At 55.6% G+C, this 13,038-nt stretch overlaps 2 protein-coding genes across 2 annotated transcripts; both read right to left on the bottom strand.

Moving 5' to 3' along the window:
• Positions 1 to 7,695: 7,695 nt before the first annotated feature.
• LOC103781951 (protein S100-A9-like) lies at positions 7,696 to 8,293 on the bottom strand. The gene is made up of 2 exons (XM_008949683.1): positions 8,141 to 8,293; positions 7,696 to 7,932 (listed from the first exon to the last, which is right to left on the bottom strand). Exons 1-2 carry the CDS (start codon positions 8,291 to 8,293, stop codon positions 7,696 to 7,698), a joined length of 390 nt encoding a protein of 129 aa, XP_008947931.1.
• A 3,343-nt stretch (positions 8,294 to 11,636) lies between these two features.
• Positions 11,637 to 12,045, bottom strand: LOC103781939 (protein S100-A4-like). Its single transcript, XM_008949672.1, has 2 exons — positions 11,902 to 12,045; positions 11,637 to 11,801 (listed from the first exon to the last, which is right to left on the bottom strand). Exons 1-2 carry the CDS (start codon positions 12,043 to 12,045, stop codon positions 11,637 to 11,639), a joined length of 309 nt encoding a protein of 102 aa, XP_008947920.1.
• Positions 12,046 to 13,038: the final 993 nt, after the last annotated feature.

The following is a 13,038-nucleotide window of genomic DNA, read 5'->3' as shown; positions in this document are numbered from 1 at the left end:
GATGTAGGTTGGATGTAAGGAAGAAATTTTGGATGCTGAGGGTGGTGAGCCCCTGGCCCAAGCTGCCCAGCAAGGCTGTTGATGCCCCATCCCTGAAACTGTTCCAGGTGGGGTTGGCCAGAGCTCTGAGCAACCTGCTCTAGTTGCAGATGTCCCTGCAGGTAACTGGACTAGATAAGCTTTAAAGGTCATGTCCAGCCCAAACCACTGTACGATTCCATGGTCCTGTGCACCCAAAATCGCCCCACTGTCCCACCACTTCACCCAGCCCAGCACTGAGAGCACGAGCAGGGCTGCCTGTGTGACACAGGGACAGAGATGGTGCTCAGGGTAGTGTCCCTGGGTGGGACCATCCCCTGCCTGCAGCAGGCAGCTCTTTATGAGAGACAAATAATCCAGGGCAGGGCTCCAGGAACTTCATTGAATCTCCTCAGGTTACCAACAGCCGGTGCCAAGGGTGGTTTCTCCCCACCCCAGGTATGCTCTGAGCTCTGGAGACCAGGTGTGGCTGAACTGGGTGGGTTTAGCTCTTAGGACCGTGTCCTCGTTCCGTGGCTGGCTGGTTTTTGTTGTTCCTGGGTGTTGAGGAAGCCGAGCGCGGGCGCTTTGGCTCCCAGTGGTGAAGATCAAGAGCAAAACGAGATTTTCCAGTGCTCCTTTATTAAAATTCTCTGCCTGCTGACTCAGCTGACTTGTCTGGGGGTTTGTTTAACCTGCCAAACATGACACTAATCTCAGACACAAAGTGGAGGCCAAAACAGGGCCATGAACAAGCCTGGAGCAAGCTACAGGAGCTTCTGGTGAGTTGAGCTGAGCTCCTGGTGGAGCAGGGCCAGAGGAGGCCACGGAGATGATGTGAGGGTTGGGACAAGGGGTGATGGGTTTAAACTAAAAGAGGGAGATTTAGACTGGAGAGAAGGGAGAAAGTTGTGGCACTGAGGCTGGTGAGACCATAGCCCAGGTTGCCCTGAGAGGTGAACGATGCCCCATTCCTGGAGGCCTTCAAGACATCCCTGCTCGCTGCAGGGAGGTTGCACTAGAGGAGCTTTGAAGGTCCCTTCCCACCCAAACCAGTCTGGGGTTGTATGACACTGGGCAGCCCCGTGGGGCTGCAGCCCTGCTCATGGTGGCCACCTGGACTTCAGCCCTCACTTCTGGGGCTTCTCTGCATTTCACAACAGGAGTGCCCTGGTGCACAGAAGAGCTGGAGAAGGTCTGGGGTGTTTCACAACAGGGTGTCAGGGGCCGTCTGCTCAGTTGCAGAATTTTGTAGCAATTTCAGGAAACCCTATTTCTGGTCATTTTAATCATCCTGGAGGTGGGAAGAGCCAGGATAGGTTACAGGGTCTAGGATAGGCCAAGGATCACCAAAACCAGATGGTGGCTAGACCCACGGATGTGCTCACCAGGCAGCAGGGATGAAGCCCCAGAAATCTGGGGGGTTTAGTGCCAGTGCAGCCACTAAGTTGACCAAGGAGTCTGGGGATTGCTTAGGGTCACAGGGACGTGTGCCAGGACAACTTCTTACCTGGTTCTGCAGCTCTCCTCACAGGGGGAGCTTCTGTCCTGCCATGGCCATAAGCCACGTTGAAGCAGCAAGCCACAGTTGTGGCCCCAAAGCCACCAGGGTTGGGCAAACGTCTCCTTGCTGGAGCTACAGAGGGGAAGGAGTGGGAAGCAGGCCTGGGCCAAGCAACCCGATAGCCATGGCAAGTGAATGAGCTTGTTTGAGGTGACAGGACTTGTTTCTGCCCTGAGGACCTGAGCCCTGGCAGGGCCACCCCCATGCTTAACAATGGTTGCAAAAGTCTTTCAAAACACATGTTTACAGGCAAGTGGCTGGCTGATGTGGGAAGAGGGCACGGCAGGGTTGGTCACCATGTGGGTTTCCGTATTTCACAGCAGGTTGTAGCCCAGGATCAGGACAGGATGTATGTTCTAGCTTGGGGAAGCCAAGGAGCATGGTGGCCCTGGCTCCTGAGAGCTTTTGAGCATCATCAGACCAGCAATGATCCAACTGCAGCCTGGCATGAGCAGCCACCACGGGAGCTGGAGCAGCAGAAAGGTTTTCCCATCCTGGAGTCACAGGAAAGGATTTCCCAGCCACAGAATCATAGAAATTGTAGCATCATTAAGGTTGGAAAACCCCTCTAAGATCACCAAGTCCAACCATCAACCCAACACTCCCATGACCACGAAAACATGTCCTGAAGTATCACGTCTACACACTTCTTAAGCCCCTCCAGGGATGGTGACTCCACCACCTCCCAGGGCAGCCAGCAACCCTTCAGCTCGAGCCAAAAAACCCTTTCCATGCCTCAGCCATGTCAAACACCTACAAACTCAACTGCTTGGCGGGCACCACCTTGGTCCAGCTCAAAGGGAGCAGAGAGGCAGCTCTCTTGTCCATGATGCAACGGCTGCAGGACCTTCTCCAAGCCCTCCTGGAGCTCCAGCAGGTTGTGGGGCTGGGCATGGCCATTGCACTTGCAAAGTGTTGCTCTTGCTCATGCTGGGGCAGTTGCCTGCTCAGGGGTGGTGATACCTGAGCACTTGATGAGGAAAAGAGCTGGATTACAGTGTACTTAGCACCCAGAAATGGTTTCTTGGTGCTGCAAGACTTCTCCCAGGTGACTCAACCAGGGACAAGGTCCTTGTGCCCTCGTGTCAGGATTTTGGTGAGTATTTTACTAGTGGAAAAAACAGCTCTGAGGTGGAACCCATCCAAGAGTTTCCTTTTAGCTGGGCAGTGGGTGATCCAGCAGCTTTGGGAGGGAGCCCTCTGGGTGACTTGTCTGTGTGGGAAAACTCTGAAATTTGAGTTTTCGCTGGGATTTGGGGAGAAAATTTTAAATCTCACCATTCCCCATGGACTAGGAGCTATATATACCCATAGTAACTCTTGTGTGGATTTTTTTCCTGGCTTGTTCTCATGGTTAAAGGCTGTGTTCCATTGGGAGCTGCTGTTGGCATGAGTATTAATGTTTTTTTTCCTCCTCATGGGTGATTCTGCATCCAGAAGATGTCCTTGGCATGGCCAAGGGGAAAATTTGGGATGAGGATGGGCAAAACAGGCAGTGCTCCCCCAAGCTGGGCTGGCTCTGCCCTTCCAAATCTGTGCAGAAAAACTCCTCTGCCAGGAGAAAAACCTCTAAAGCAGCAGCTCTGTGCTGCAGCTGGTGGATAAAACCCTGACTGAGCTCAGAAGATGCCTTGTGCTGGTCTTCTGGCCACTAGTACCCTTCTAGCCCCCCAGAACAACAGTTTCAGATCAGCCTTTTGGGACTTCAAGGGGGCCTGTCAGAAAGCTGGGGACAGGCTTCTGAGCAGGGGCTGTTGGGACAGGTTGAAAGGTGGTGGCTTGAAACTAAAATAAGGAGATTTAGACTAGAGAGAAGGGAGAAATGTTCTACCCTGAGGGTGGTGAGACCTTGGCCCAGGTTGCCCAGCAAGGTGGTCGATGCCCCATCCCTGAAGACCTCCCAGAAGAGGTTGGACAGGACAACCTGCTCTAGTTGCAGACGTCCCTGCTCCCTGCAGAGGGGTGGGACTAGAGGAGCTTTAAAGGTCCCTTCCCACCCAAAACATTCTGTGATTCTTGGAGAGCAATACAGCTCTCACCCACTGACTACATCTCAACCATGAGCCTCTTATGGGTTTTTGGGGTGCCTCATTTAGACAAACCTTTATCCCCCAGCCAGTAGGACCAGGCATTGGCTGCAGTTGACGCCCCTCCTTCCCATCATGAAAAGGAAGTGCTGAGGTAGGAAGGACTCAACGAACTTCAAGTGATGCTTTATTGTTTCACAAGCGTGAGTGATCCAAGCAGACAGAAAGCAGCTAGAGCCCAATTCCCACAAGCAACCCCCTCCACGTTTCGGGTGGGTTGAGTGTTGATGTTCAATCCTTGTCTGGTTTGCAGCGGTCCTCGTTGTGGATGATGTGATGGGCATCGTCGGTCAACTTGGCCAAGACGATGACAAACTCCTCAAAAGTCAACTGTTTGTCATTAATTACGTCTGTCTCTTCAAAGAGCTTGGTCAGGTAGTTGGGTCTGCTCCTGCCCTGAAATTGGGGGACAGGACGTGTGTTAGTGTGCCCCCCTCCTCCCTGATGTGCACACCCACTGGTGGAAATTGAGCCAGCTTTATGCTTGCATGCTTTGGGAAGGGTTTGGGAGCTGCCAGGTCATTGTGACCTTCTCCCTTTTAGCCTCCAGCTAAAAGCCCAAATGGACAGGCTCTTGCCCCAAGCCCTTTTGGCTGCTTCATCCCCCTGTGGTGGCAGGAGGGATGAGCACGTGTGGCCCCACAGCGTGTGGATAAACTGGGTCTGATCACAGAAACCCACTCTGTGGACCACAGTCATGGTGGAGGCTGCACCCCATTCCCCCAGAGCATCCCTGGAGGCAATCACAGCCTCTTCCCCTGCCCCCCAGCCCCCTCCGAGGTGAACATCTCCCAGAGAGCCCAGCAGAGCTCCTGTGGCACTCACACAAGCTTGCAGGAAGGTCGGTGCCTGCTCCTTGAGCAGTATATTGAACTCTTTGAAGTTGAGGTAGTCAGGGTGGCCTTCCCGGGTGCTGTAACGGTGATAGACGTCCACAATCTTCTTCAGGGCCATCTCCAGTGTGCAGTTTCCAGGGAACTTCTGACACTCAGGACGGATGCTTGGGGTCCTGGCAGTCGTAGACATGGCTGAGCTCTTGAGGTACCCGCAGAAACTGTGTGGAGAAATCTCAAAGCCATGAGATGCATCAAAAATCAGGCACCCCAAGGGGGTTGCCCCACATCACCCCAACCTAGCAGCAGATCCACACCAGGAGCCTCATCTCTCCGGGGCTGAGCAAAGGCAGCAGCACCCGGCGTGCCCAGGGGCCGGTTGGCAGCTCCTCAGCACTCAGCAGGTGATGAGTGGTTTTTAGGAAGATCACCGTTTCACAGCATCACCCAACCACCTCTAATTTTAGCTTCATTGAAGAAGCAGCTTGGTTTTCCTGACCCGGAGGCGTTTGCCAGGCAAGTCAGACAAACCCATCAGGCTGTAGTCACTTATCTGACAAAGAGGATGACTTGAAGGCAAGGAACACAGTTGGGGTTCCATTGCAGCCTCTGCCTGACCTCCTCCTCCTCCTCCTCCTCCTCCTCTCTGTGGATCTCCCTTTCCTCCGAGCACAGAGATGCTGCTCTGCTGGGTGCCACCGTGCAGGTGCCACCCTCAAAGGGCTCTTTCCTTGCCAGTGAAAACAATGCCACCCCCACTGAGGATGGCACGGAAGCGCCTTCATCGCTACTTGTAGCCAAAACCCAACCTCCTACCCTGCTCCAAGTAGAAAGCATCGTTCTGGAAGAAAACAGGCACAACGTGAGGTGCCCTGCTCAAAATCTCTTCTCCCTCATCTGATTTCCTTCCAGAACCACCATGGCGTTACTTACCCTGGTCTCCAAGAAGGGTTTGCAGGCGATGGGTCTCCTGGAGTGATTCAAGAGCTCTGTGCAGCCCTTTTATACATGTCTGAGGTCCTCTTTCATCAGAGGTGGTGACACACCTGATGCAAGCAACAGCTTGAGTTAATGTTTCCCGCACCTGGAAATTGCAAGGTGGGAACTCCTGAACCCCTCCCCATCTCATACTTCTTGTAGTTCCTGGTTGCACCCACCGGGCGTTGGAAATGCTGTTCTTCCACCCCACCGCCACCTCCGACGGGGTTGAGCCTCTCTTGTGTTGGGCAAAGAATGGGAAAAACTCTGGATGTTCCATCCCACCTCCACGTGAACGTAGAGGGCAAGTCTTTATTGGCAGAACTTGACAAAAAATCTGCCATGTGGTGGAAAAAATTGTGCGTTCTCATGCTGGTGTGGAAGAAAGTTGGGTTGTTTCAACGAGACGTGGGTGGCTTGGTCCCTTGGTTGTTTTTAACAGGATCTCTCCATTTTCTTCAATATTGGCTGAACGTTACCAAAGGTGAAGGCATCATCTACCTCTCAACACATCATTTTCCAGAGTATTTTCCCATTCCCTTCTATTTTCACGTCGTTTGTGCCAGACTTTTTGCTCTTGGTCCAGAAATTTCATGGAGGAAACTGGACGTAATGAAGAAAATTCAAGGTCGGGGTCTTTGCTGCGTGGAGAATTAACAAGCAAGTGTTTTGCGTCACCCCCATGTCACCCCTCTGGTGTTGGTAAAACCGGTATTAGAAGAATGAAGAGACTGTAAAAAAAGATGTAAAAATAGGACAATAGGTTCCAGGAAGAAGGTAGAACAGAAAAACAAAGGGGTAACCATTCCTGTCTGAGGATGCTTCCTACGTGTCCCGAGGGTGGTTTCGAGAACTGTTGCATGAGTTTTATTCTGGTATCCCTGACTCACTTTATTGCTTTTTTCCCCCTGCTCTACTCACCAGGGACTATCAACAATCCAAAATTGCATCCTCATTCCGAAGCTGGCCATGCAAAGCACGGGCTGAGGATGGGGTTTTGTCCAGTCTATTTGCATAGTCCCCACGCAGATGGACCTGTGGGCTCTGGATTCCCACCTTTCCCAGTTGTGTTCACCCAAATCTGCAGGAGAGTGACACCCCGGTGACATCCAGGTGCCCTGGCAGGACAGTGAATAGGGTCTGACTCTGAGGGGACAAGGGTGGCTCCCCAGTGGTAAAATTGTGGAGCCTGAAAGCGGTGACTTGTGTCATTGAGTGCAAAGAACCACCCAACGGCCCCGTGCCTCCTTCTGTGGCTTGGTTTCACATGGGACAGGCTTCTGGTGGAAGTTGATGTTGGAAATGTTGGAGCATCCCAAGCCTGAGGGTTTCCCACTCAGAACACTGTCACTGGAGCTCTTCCCCACTCATGTGGAGCTCTTGGTGGCTTCTGAATGTGCTGTGACCTGGGTGACTGTTGCCCCACGCTTACAATAACACCCAGCTTTATTGGGCAGAGTTAATGCCAGCTCTCCAGAGGCTCTTGGCCTCGTTCTTGCCTGTGTTGGGACTTGTGAGATAAGCGTTGGTTGCTTTGTGGGTTGCAAAAGCATCGCACGTACCCCCAGGATCCTGCACCCCAAATCTCAGAGCTAGGTCTGGGGAACCACCCAGAGAAAGGAGTCCCCAGCTCTGCTTCAACCCTGGCACGTCCTGGAGCTGGTGCAAAGAGGGGCTGGGAGAACCAGAGCTGGGGTTGCTCCTGCACAGCCACCAGTTACCCCTACTCAAGAACCTGCCCACCACGATGGGGTGCCCCACACCCCACTCTCTGCTGGGTCAATGGGTTCTGGGGACCACCACTCTGTTCAGGGAACCTGCTGAGCCTCAGGAAGGCTGTGGGAACTTGCTGGGGTCTGCCACGCTCCCTGTGTGCTGAGCTGGGACCCACCAGCAGTGTTGTCCTGGCTCTCTGCTCTACAGGGAGCAGGGTCCCTCCATGTCACCTTGGCTTTCCCATTGCTTCTCCAGTGCAATCTGCATTTAACCCCTCAACAGCCACGGGCTGGGTGCACGTTGCATCCTCCCTGGCACAACAGGACACACAAAATACGGATTCATTTGGTGCTTGAAGAAGGAAATTTTATTTCAAGGCCATAGACAGAAGCAGATGACAAAGTTTTGGTCACAGGATTTCTGGGGCTGTGGAAAGACAGGAGGGGTCGTGCTGCTGGAGGAGCACAGTCCTGTGGGCACAGTTGTCCTGGGAACTGCTTCAATGGCGGGGACCATGGCCGTGGTCATGGCTGTGACCATGGTCGTGGTCATGACCGTGGCCATGGTCATGGCTGTGACCATCACCACCATCTGGATGCTTGTGGGACCTGTTGTGGGCATCAATGACTATGAGATTCAGCGTGGTGAGGAACTCGGTGAACTTCAGGCGGCCGTCGTGGTTCTTATCTGCTTTGGCAAAGAGCTTTCCGATGTAGTCATCGATGGACATGTTGGGCTGCAGTGGGACAAACGTGAAAAAGAGTCAATCTGAAGCACAGGTTGTCAGGGACACCCTACCAGCCCACGGCTACAGAATGAGGCTTGCCCAGCACGGATGGCAAAGCTTCAGGAAAATCCTAAAAAAACCCTCCCTCCTTTTTGGGAGGCTCTCAAGACCCTCATGCCCCAGGGAGGCCACCACTCCTGCCATGCTTGGCTCTTACTGGTGCAGTGTCGTGGAGGAAGGGCTTGGCGTTCTCCTTCAGCAGCTCGGAGAACTCGGTCTTGTCCAGGTAGTCATCGATGGGGTTCTTGATGGCGTGCTGGTGGTAGATGTTGATGGCACACTCCAAGGCGAGCTCCAGGTCGGTTTTCATCTTGCTAGAAAGAGACAGGCAGCAAAACATTAAATCTCATCAGAGGAGGAGGAGGATTCTCCTCTCCTCTCCTCCAGGAGCCTCAGCCAAGGGCTGCCCAGTGGGGTCAAGCTCATCCCGGTGGCACCTCCAGCAGCCCAAAGCCTGGAGCCACCCCTTGTCCAGGACCTCCTTACCTGGGAGCAGAGCTGGGGCTGACTTCTGCAGAGGCTGGTGCACGGCAGGAGCAGTGGTGGCGTGCTGGAGGTGAGCTCTCTTTTATACTCTCCCTGAGCTACGATTTGTGACACCCTCAAATTTCCTCCGGGCCAATGACCCCGGGAATTGTGCAAGGCTCCTCAGCACACCCAGGCTCCAGGAACGGGCTGCTCCCACTCGTAAGGAGGGAGGGGACAGACCCAACTCCTTGGGGCAAAACGAGGAAACACCAAAAAAAAAGCCATTTGGAAGGAACCAACGTTGTGGCTCGGTGACGGCGCGAGGGCTTTCCCGGGAGCCAGGACCTCCCCACGGAGCCTGGGGGACCACGGAGAAGAGGAATAGGAATTTTTCTGGATCCTGTGAAAGGTGCTGGGTGAGGGTCTCCAGTGGGATGATGCCTTTTTGTCCCAGTGGGGTGGGATGTGGTTGATCGCTCCCATAGCCTTGGACGCTGCTGAGTTGGGCTTGGGGTGGAGGGGTCTTCCCTCAGCCTGCACGGGTGTCGGGGGATGGCCAACGTGTCCCACCCCCCTGTCACCTCTCCAAAATCACGAGGAACATTCCTCCTGAATCATTTCTTAACAGCCAGCCAGGGAGCCAGGAAAGAACGTTCCCAACCTGGGCACGTCAGCAAGGTGGAAACCTGCCACGAGGACTTAGGAGGTGGCATTTCCCAGCAGCTCTAATTGCTGCCTGATGATAACCAAGGGCTTTGGCAACTGCTGCCTCTTCCCGGTGTTGGAGGGATGCTGCCACACGTGGAAGACCTCCCTGTGTTCCCAGGGCTGCTAAACCCCATGTGGCTTGGGAAAAAGGCAGTTTTGGGGGAAGGCTAGTGAGGAGTTTGCCCCTGAGGATGCCCAAGCCCTTCAGTCCATGTCCATGCGTTGGGACCAGCAGAGGAAAAAGCCCGTGACAGCCGCTAAGGTTTTTAGGAGCTGGGAAGGGCAGCGGTGATGCAACGTCTTCCCCATCAGCCTCCTAATCCAGGAACGTGAGGAACTGGTGCCAGAAAAAGCCAAAATTGCAAAAGAGTGAAACAAAGGGACAGGTTGTGTGATGGGGGAGGATGGGTGGGTCCTTCTGGAGGGGCAGGTCAGGAGGTCACGGGTGCAGCCGCAGCGAGACGTGACGGGACACGCGAGAGGGTGTGAGGGGACCTGCCAGGGCCACCGTGGGGTGTTGGCATCTGCTCCATGGCCAGTGGTGGCCACGAGGCTGGGAGTGTTGGTGCTGCAGGGATGGAGCTGGGGGCAGGGGAGTGGTGGGGTGAGGGGTGCCCGAGAACAGCGTCATGCCAGCTTCAAATAGCCCCAGATCAGGCATCGAAAGAGCCAACAGCTTTTGGAAGGGGTCGTTTTCACCCCACTGAGGGATGCAGCCACGTTCTCAGGTGTTTCACTGAGCCTGGAGGGATGGAAACTGGGGTTTTTTTTCCTAATATTGATGTTGAGGGGCGTGGTGGGTCTCAGAAGCTGGGGTCTCTGAGACCCACCATCTACACCCTCCATCTAAGGGAGCAGAGAGATGAGCTGCAACCCCGGTCTCCTGGCAAAGCAGCCCTTGAAAGGTTGCTGAGAGTGCTGTGCCTGGGTGGGAATCATGGGCAGGAGGACAGGCAGAGCATCACCCTGCAGGGACACGAGTGCTGGGAGCAGCCCCTTGCTGAGTCCCTCCCACCCACCCCCAGCAAGAGTGAAAAACAGGCTTATCCAGGAGGTTTTAATTTACTTATAGTCCAAAAATGACCAGGAACAGAGCAACAAAAGTTTACAACATAAAAATACAAAGAAAAAATGACATAAAGTCCTTTAAAAAGGACCCCAAAAAGCCCTGGAGACCCCTCACCCTACCGGTTGGCCCAGCCCTATATTTTGTATTCCTTCAGTGCTGTAAATCGTGGCCAGCCCGCCCCCAGGAGGGAGATGTACTCCCAAAATTTCATTTGCTTGTCTTTGTTATGGTCCAGACCTGGTCGGTGCCATGGCTGTGGGCAGCACTGGGGTGCAGAGAGCTCGGCGAGCAGCCAGGAGCTGCTCCAACCTTGGGGCAAGGAGCGGGGAGCCCGCGGGGCATCGCTCCCTCTCCACCCCGGGGGATGCTCTGCAGCTCTTTGCCTCGATACCAGCGAAGCAGGAGGGAGCAAAAACACTCCCCCTGGGTCTGGCTGCTCCACATCCTCATCGTCACAACACCCCAGGGTGTGGGACAGGCTGGTGGCTGCGGGTGACTCACGGGGCGCAGCCCAAACGTCTCCGCACGCAGCCCCAGGGCTGGCAGGAGTGGCACCAAGAGGGGGGCAGAGCCAAGGCTGGATGAAATGGAGATTTTGTGCCCTCCTCACTTGCCAGCACCTCGGAGCAGCCCCAAAAGAGCTGAGGAAGGATCTGCTCCAAGCAGGGAGGGGAGCATCCACATCTGGAAGGGGCCTGGTGCACATCTGGAGCACGCGAGACAAATTTGGCAGCAGCTTTTTGATGGGGGGGAAGGAGATCAGAGGGAGGAAATGGAGACCTGCTGGTGTGGGGCAGGGAGGGCTGTGGCTACGCAGCAACTCATATTTATAGCCACGGGCTGAGTCCTTCCGTGGCAGTGGCCCAGGAGGGCTGGCTGGGCACGCAAGGAAGCGGCTCCTCCGCATGCCACGACCCCACCCCGAGGATCCTCCTGGGGCAGGGCAGGGACGAGGCTCCCGGGTGACTCCCCAGCACAGCAGGTCCTGCCCCACGGAGGCAGCAGGTAGGGGGAACAGATCCTGACCCCCACGGGAGCTCCATAATGGTGGCTAAAGAAAAATAAAGCTGTGGACCCGTTGCCACAGAGGGTTTAAACCCTCCCAGAGCTCCTGCACGGCCACGATGCTGCCAGGGGTGCTGCTGGGCAGAGCCTCCCGTGGCATTGGCTTTGTGAAAACCTGTTGCCAAGGAGCAAATTCCAGCTCAGAAGAGCCCTGGCTCATCCAAGGCTACCTGCAGCCCACACGTGGGAGGGAAATGGTCTCCTCCATGTCCCTACGGGGAGGAACCCCCGTGGCAAAGCACGCAGAAAACTCTCTTTAAAGCCACTTTTATTGAAGGAACATCAGGAGGACAGCGGGAGGGTCGTGGGGGCAAAGAGGTGGCCCGGGGCTGGTGGCCCACGCTCAATTCCTGCGTGGCATCTTGTTGGGGTAGTCCTGGAAGAACTCGTTGCACATCATGGCCATGCAGGCCAGGAAGGTGACGTACTCCTGGAAATCCACCTCGCTGTCGCTGTTGCAGTCCAGGTTGCTCATGAGCTGCTGTAAACTGGCGTCGCTGGTTTGTTTCTGCCCCGGGGGCAACAAGGAAGGAGGGGGTTAGATTGAGGTTTTTGCAGCCAGGGTTCCCATCCCCACGTCCCAGCCGTGCCCGTGGGAGGTGCCCCACACTTACGCTGAAGCTGGGCAGCTCCTTCAGGAGCATCTCCTTGAGCTCCTGCTTGCTGAGCTTGTACTTGTCCCCTTCCTTCCCCGAGTACTTGTGGAAGGTGGAGACCATCACAGCCAGCGACTGCTCCAGGGGCGTTGCCATGGGGGATGCCAACAAGCCTGGGGGCACCAACAGCCCGTGAGAGCAGAGCCTGGTGTCCCCAGACACCCTCACGCTGTTCCCCAGCCCCCCCAGATCACCCAGACTGCTCTAGAGCACCTAGATGCATCCCCACTCCCTCCTTAATGCCACCCTCCTGCCAGCAGCCAGGCTGGGCATTGCTGCCTGGTGCTGAGCAACCCCCAGAAAAGCCACCTCAGAGGGGAGAACGTGGGGGGGAAGCAGCAGCTCCCACCCTGCCCCAAGCCAGGCAAGGAGGGGGGACACATTTTCCAGCCCTCCGAGGTGAGATGCAGCCTCTGAGCTCTGCTCGCTCGCACTCAACCTCTGCAGGGGGACCCCGCTGTGGGATGGGGCATCTGGAAGGCATCTGGGGGGCCAAGAGGAAGAGGAAGGGGTGGGAAAAAACCCAACTCACCGAGAGCTCAAACGACACAGCCAAGGCCAGGCAGGGCAGGAGGAAAAGCCGGAGTCAGGGCAGGGATTTATAGCCCCGCCTGGGCCACCTCCCTCCAGGCAGAGGCACCAACGCTGCTCCAGCGTCTGCCTGGACATTGGCTGGCAGAAGAGGAAAGGAAACCCCGGGAGCAGCCCTGGCCCGACCCAACCCTCCTCCTCCTCCTCCTCCACCGCCGGGGTGGGGCTGGTTTGGGTCAGAAAGAGTCACACGTGCCCCCGGGGGGGCTGGATGGGGACCAAGTGGTGGAGAATCCCCAGGGGACAAGGGATGAAGGGCAGCGGGTGGGCACGGTGATGGTTTGGGCATCATCTCCAGGACGTCTGGAGCCACCCAAACCTCGGGTGGGGGGTTGTTTGGAGCTTTGTTGTCGTGCTGGGAGGTTTTTTGATTCCATTTGGAGCTGGACTGCCAGCACTTTCCATTTCTGGGCGGCGGTCACGAGGGCCCGTTGTGTAACGGGGCTTTGTTTTGGTGTGGGGGAGCTGCTGGGGTCAGGCAGGAGCCATGGGTGGTCA

The sequence above is a fragment of the Merops nubicus genome, unplaced genomic scaffold, assembly GCF_000691845.1.
Source record: "Merops nubicus isolate BGI_N331 unplaced genomic scaffold, ASM69184v1 scaffold29720, whole genome shotgun sequence".
NCBI classification, from domain to species: Eukaryota; Metazoa; Chordata; class Aves; order Coraciiformes; family Meropidae; genus Merops; species Merops nubicus.
This window is presented reverse-complemented; position numbering and strand designations above follow the sequence as displayed.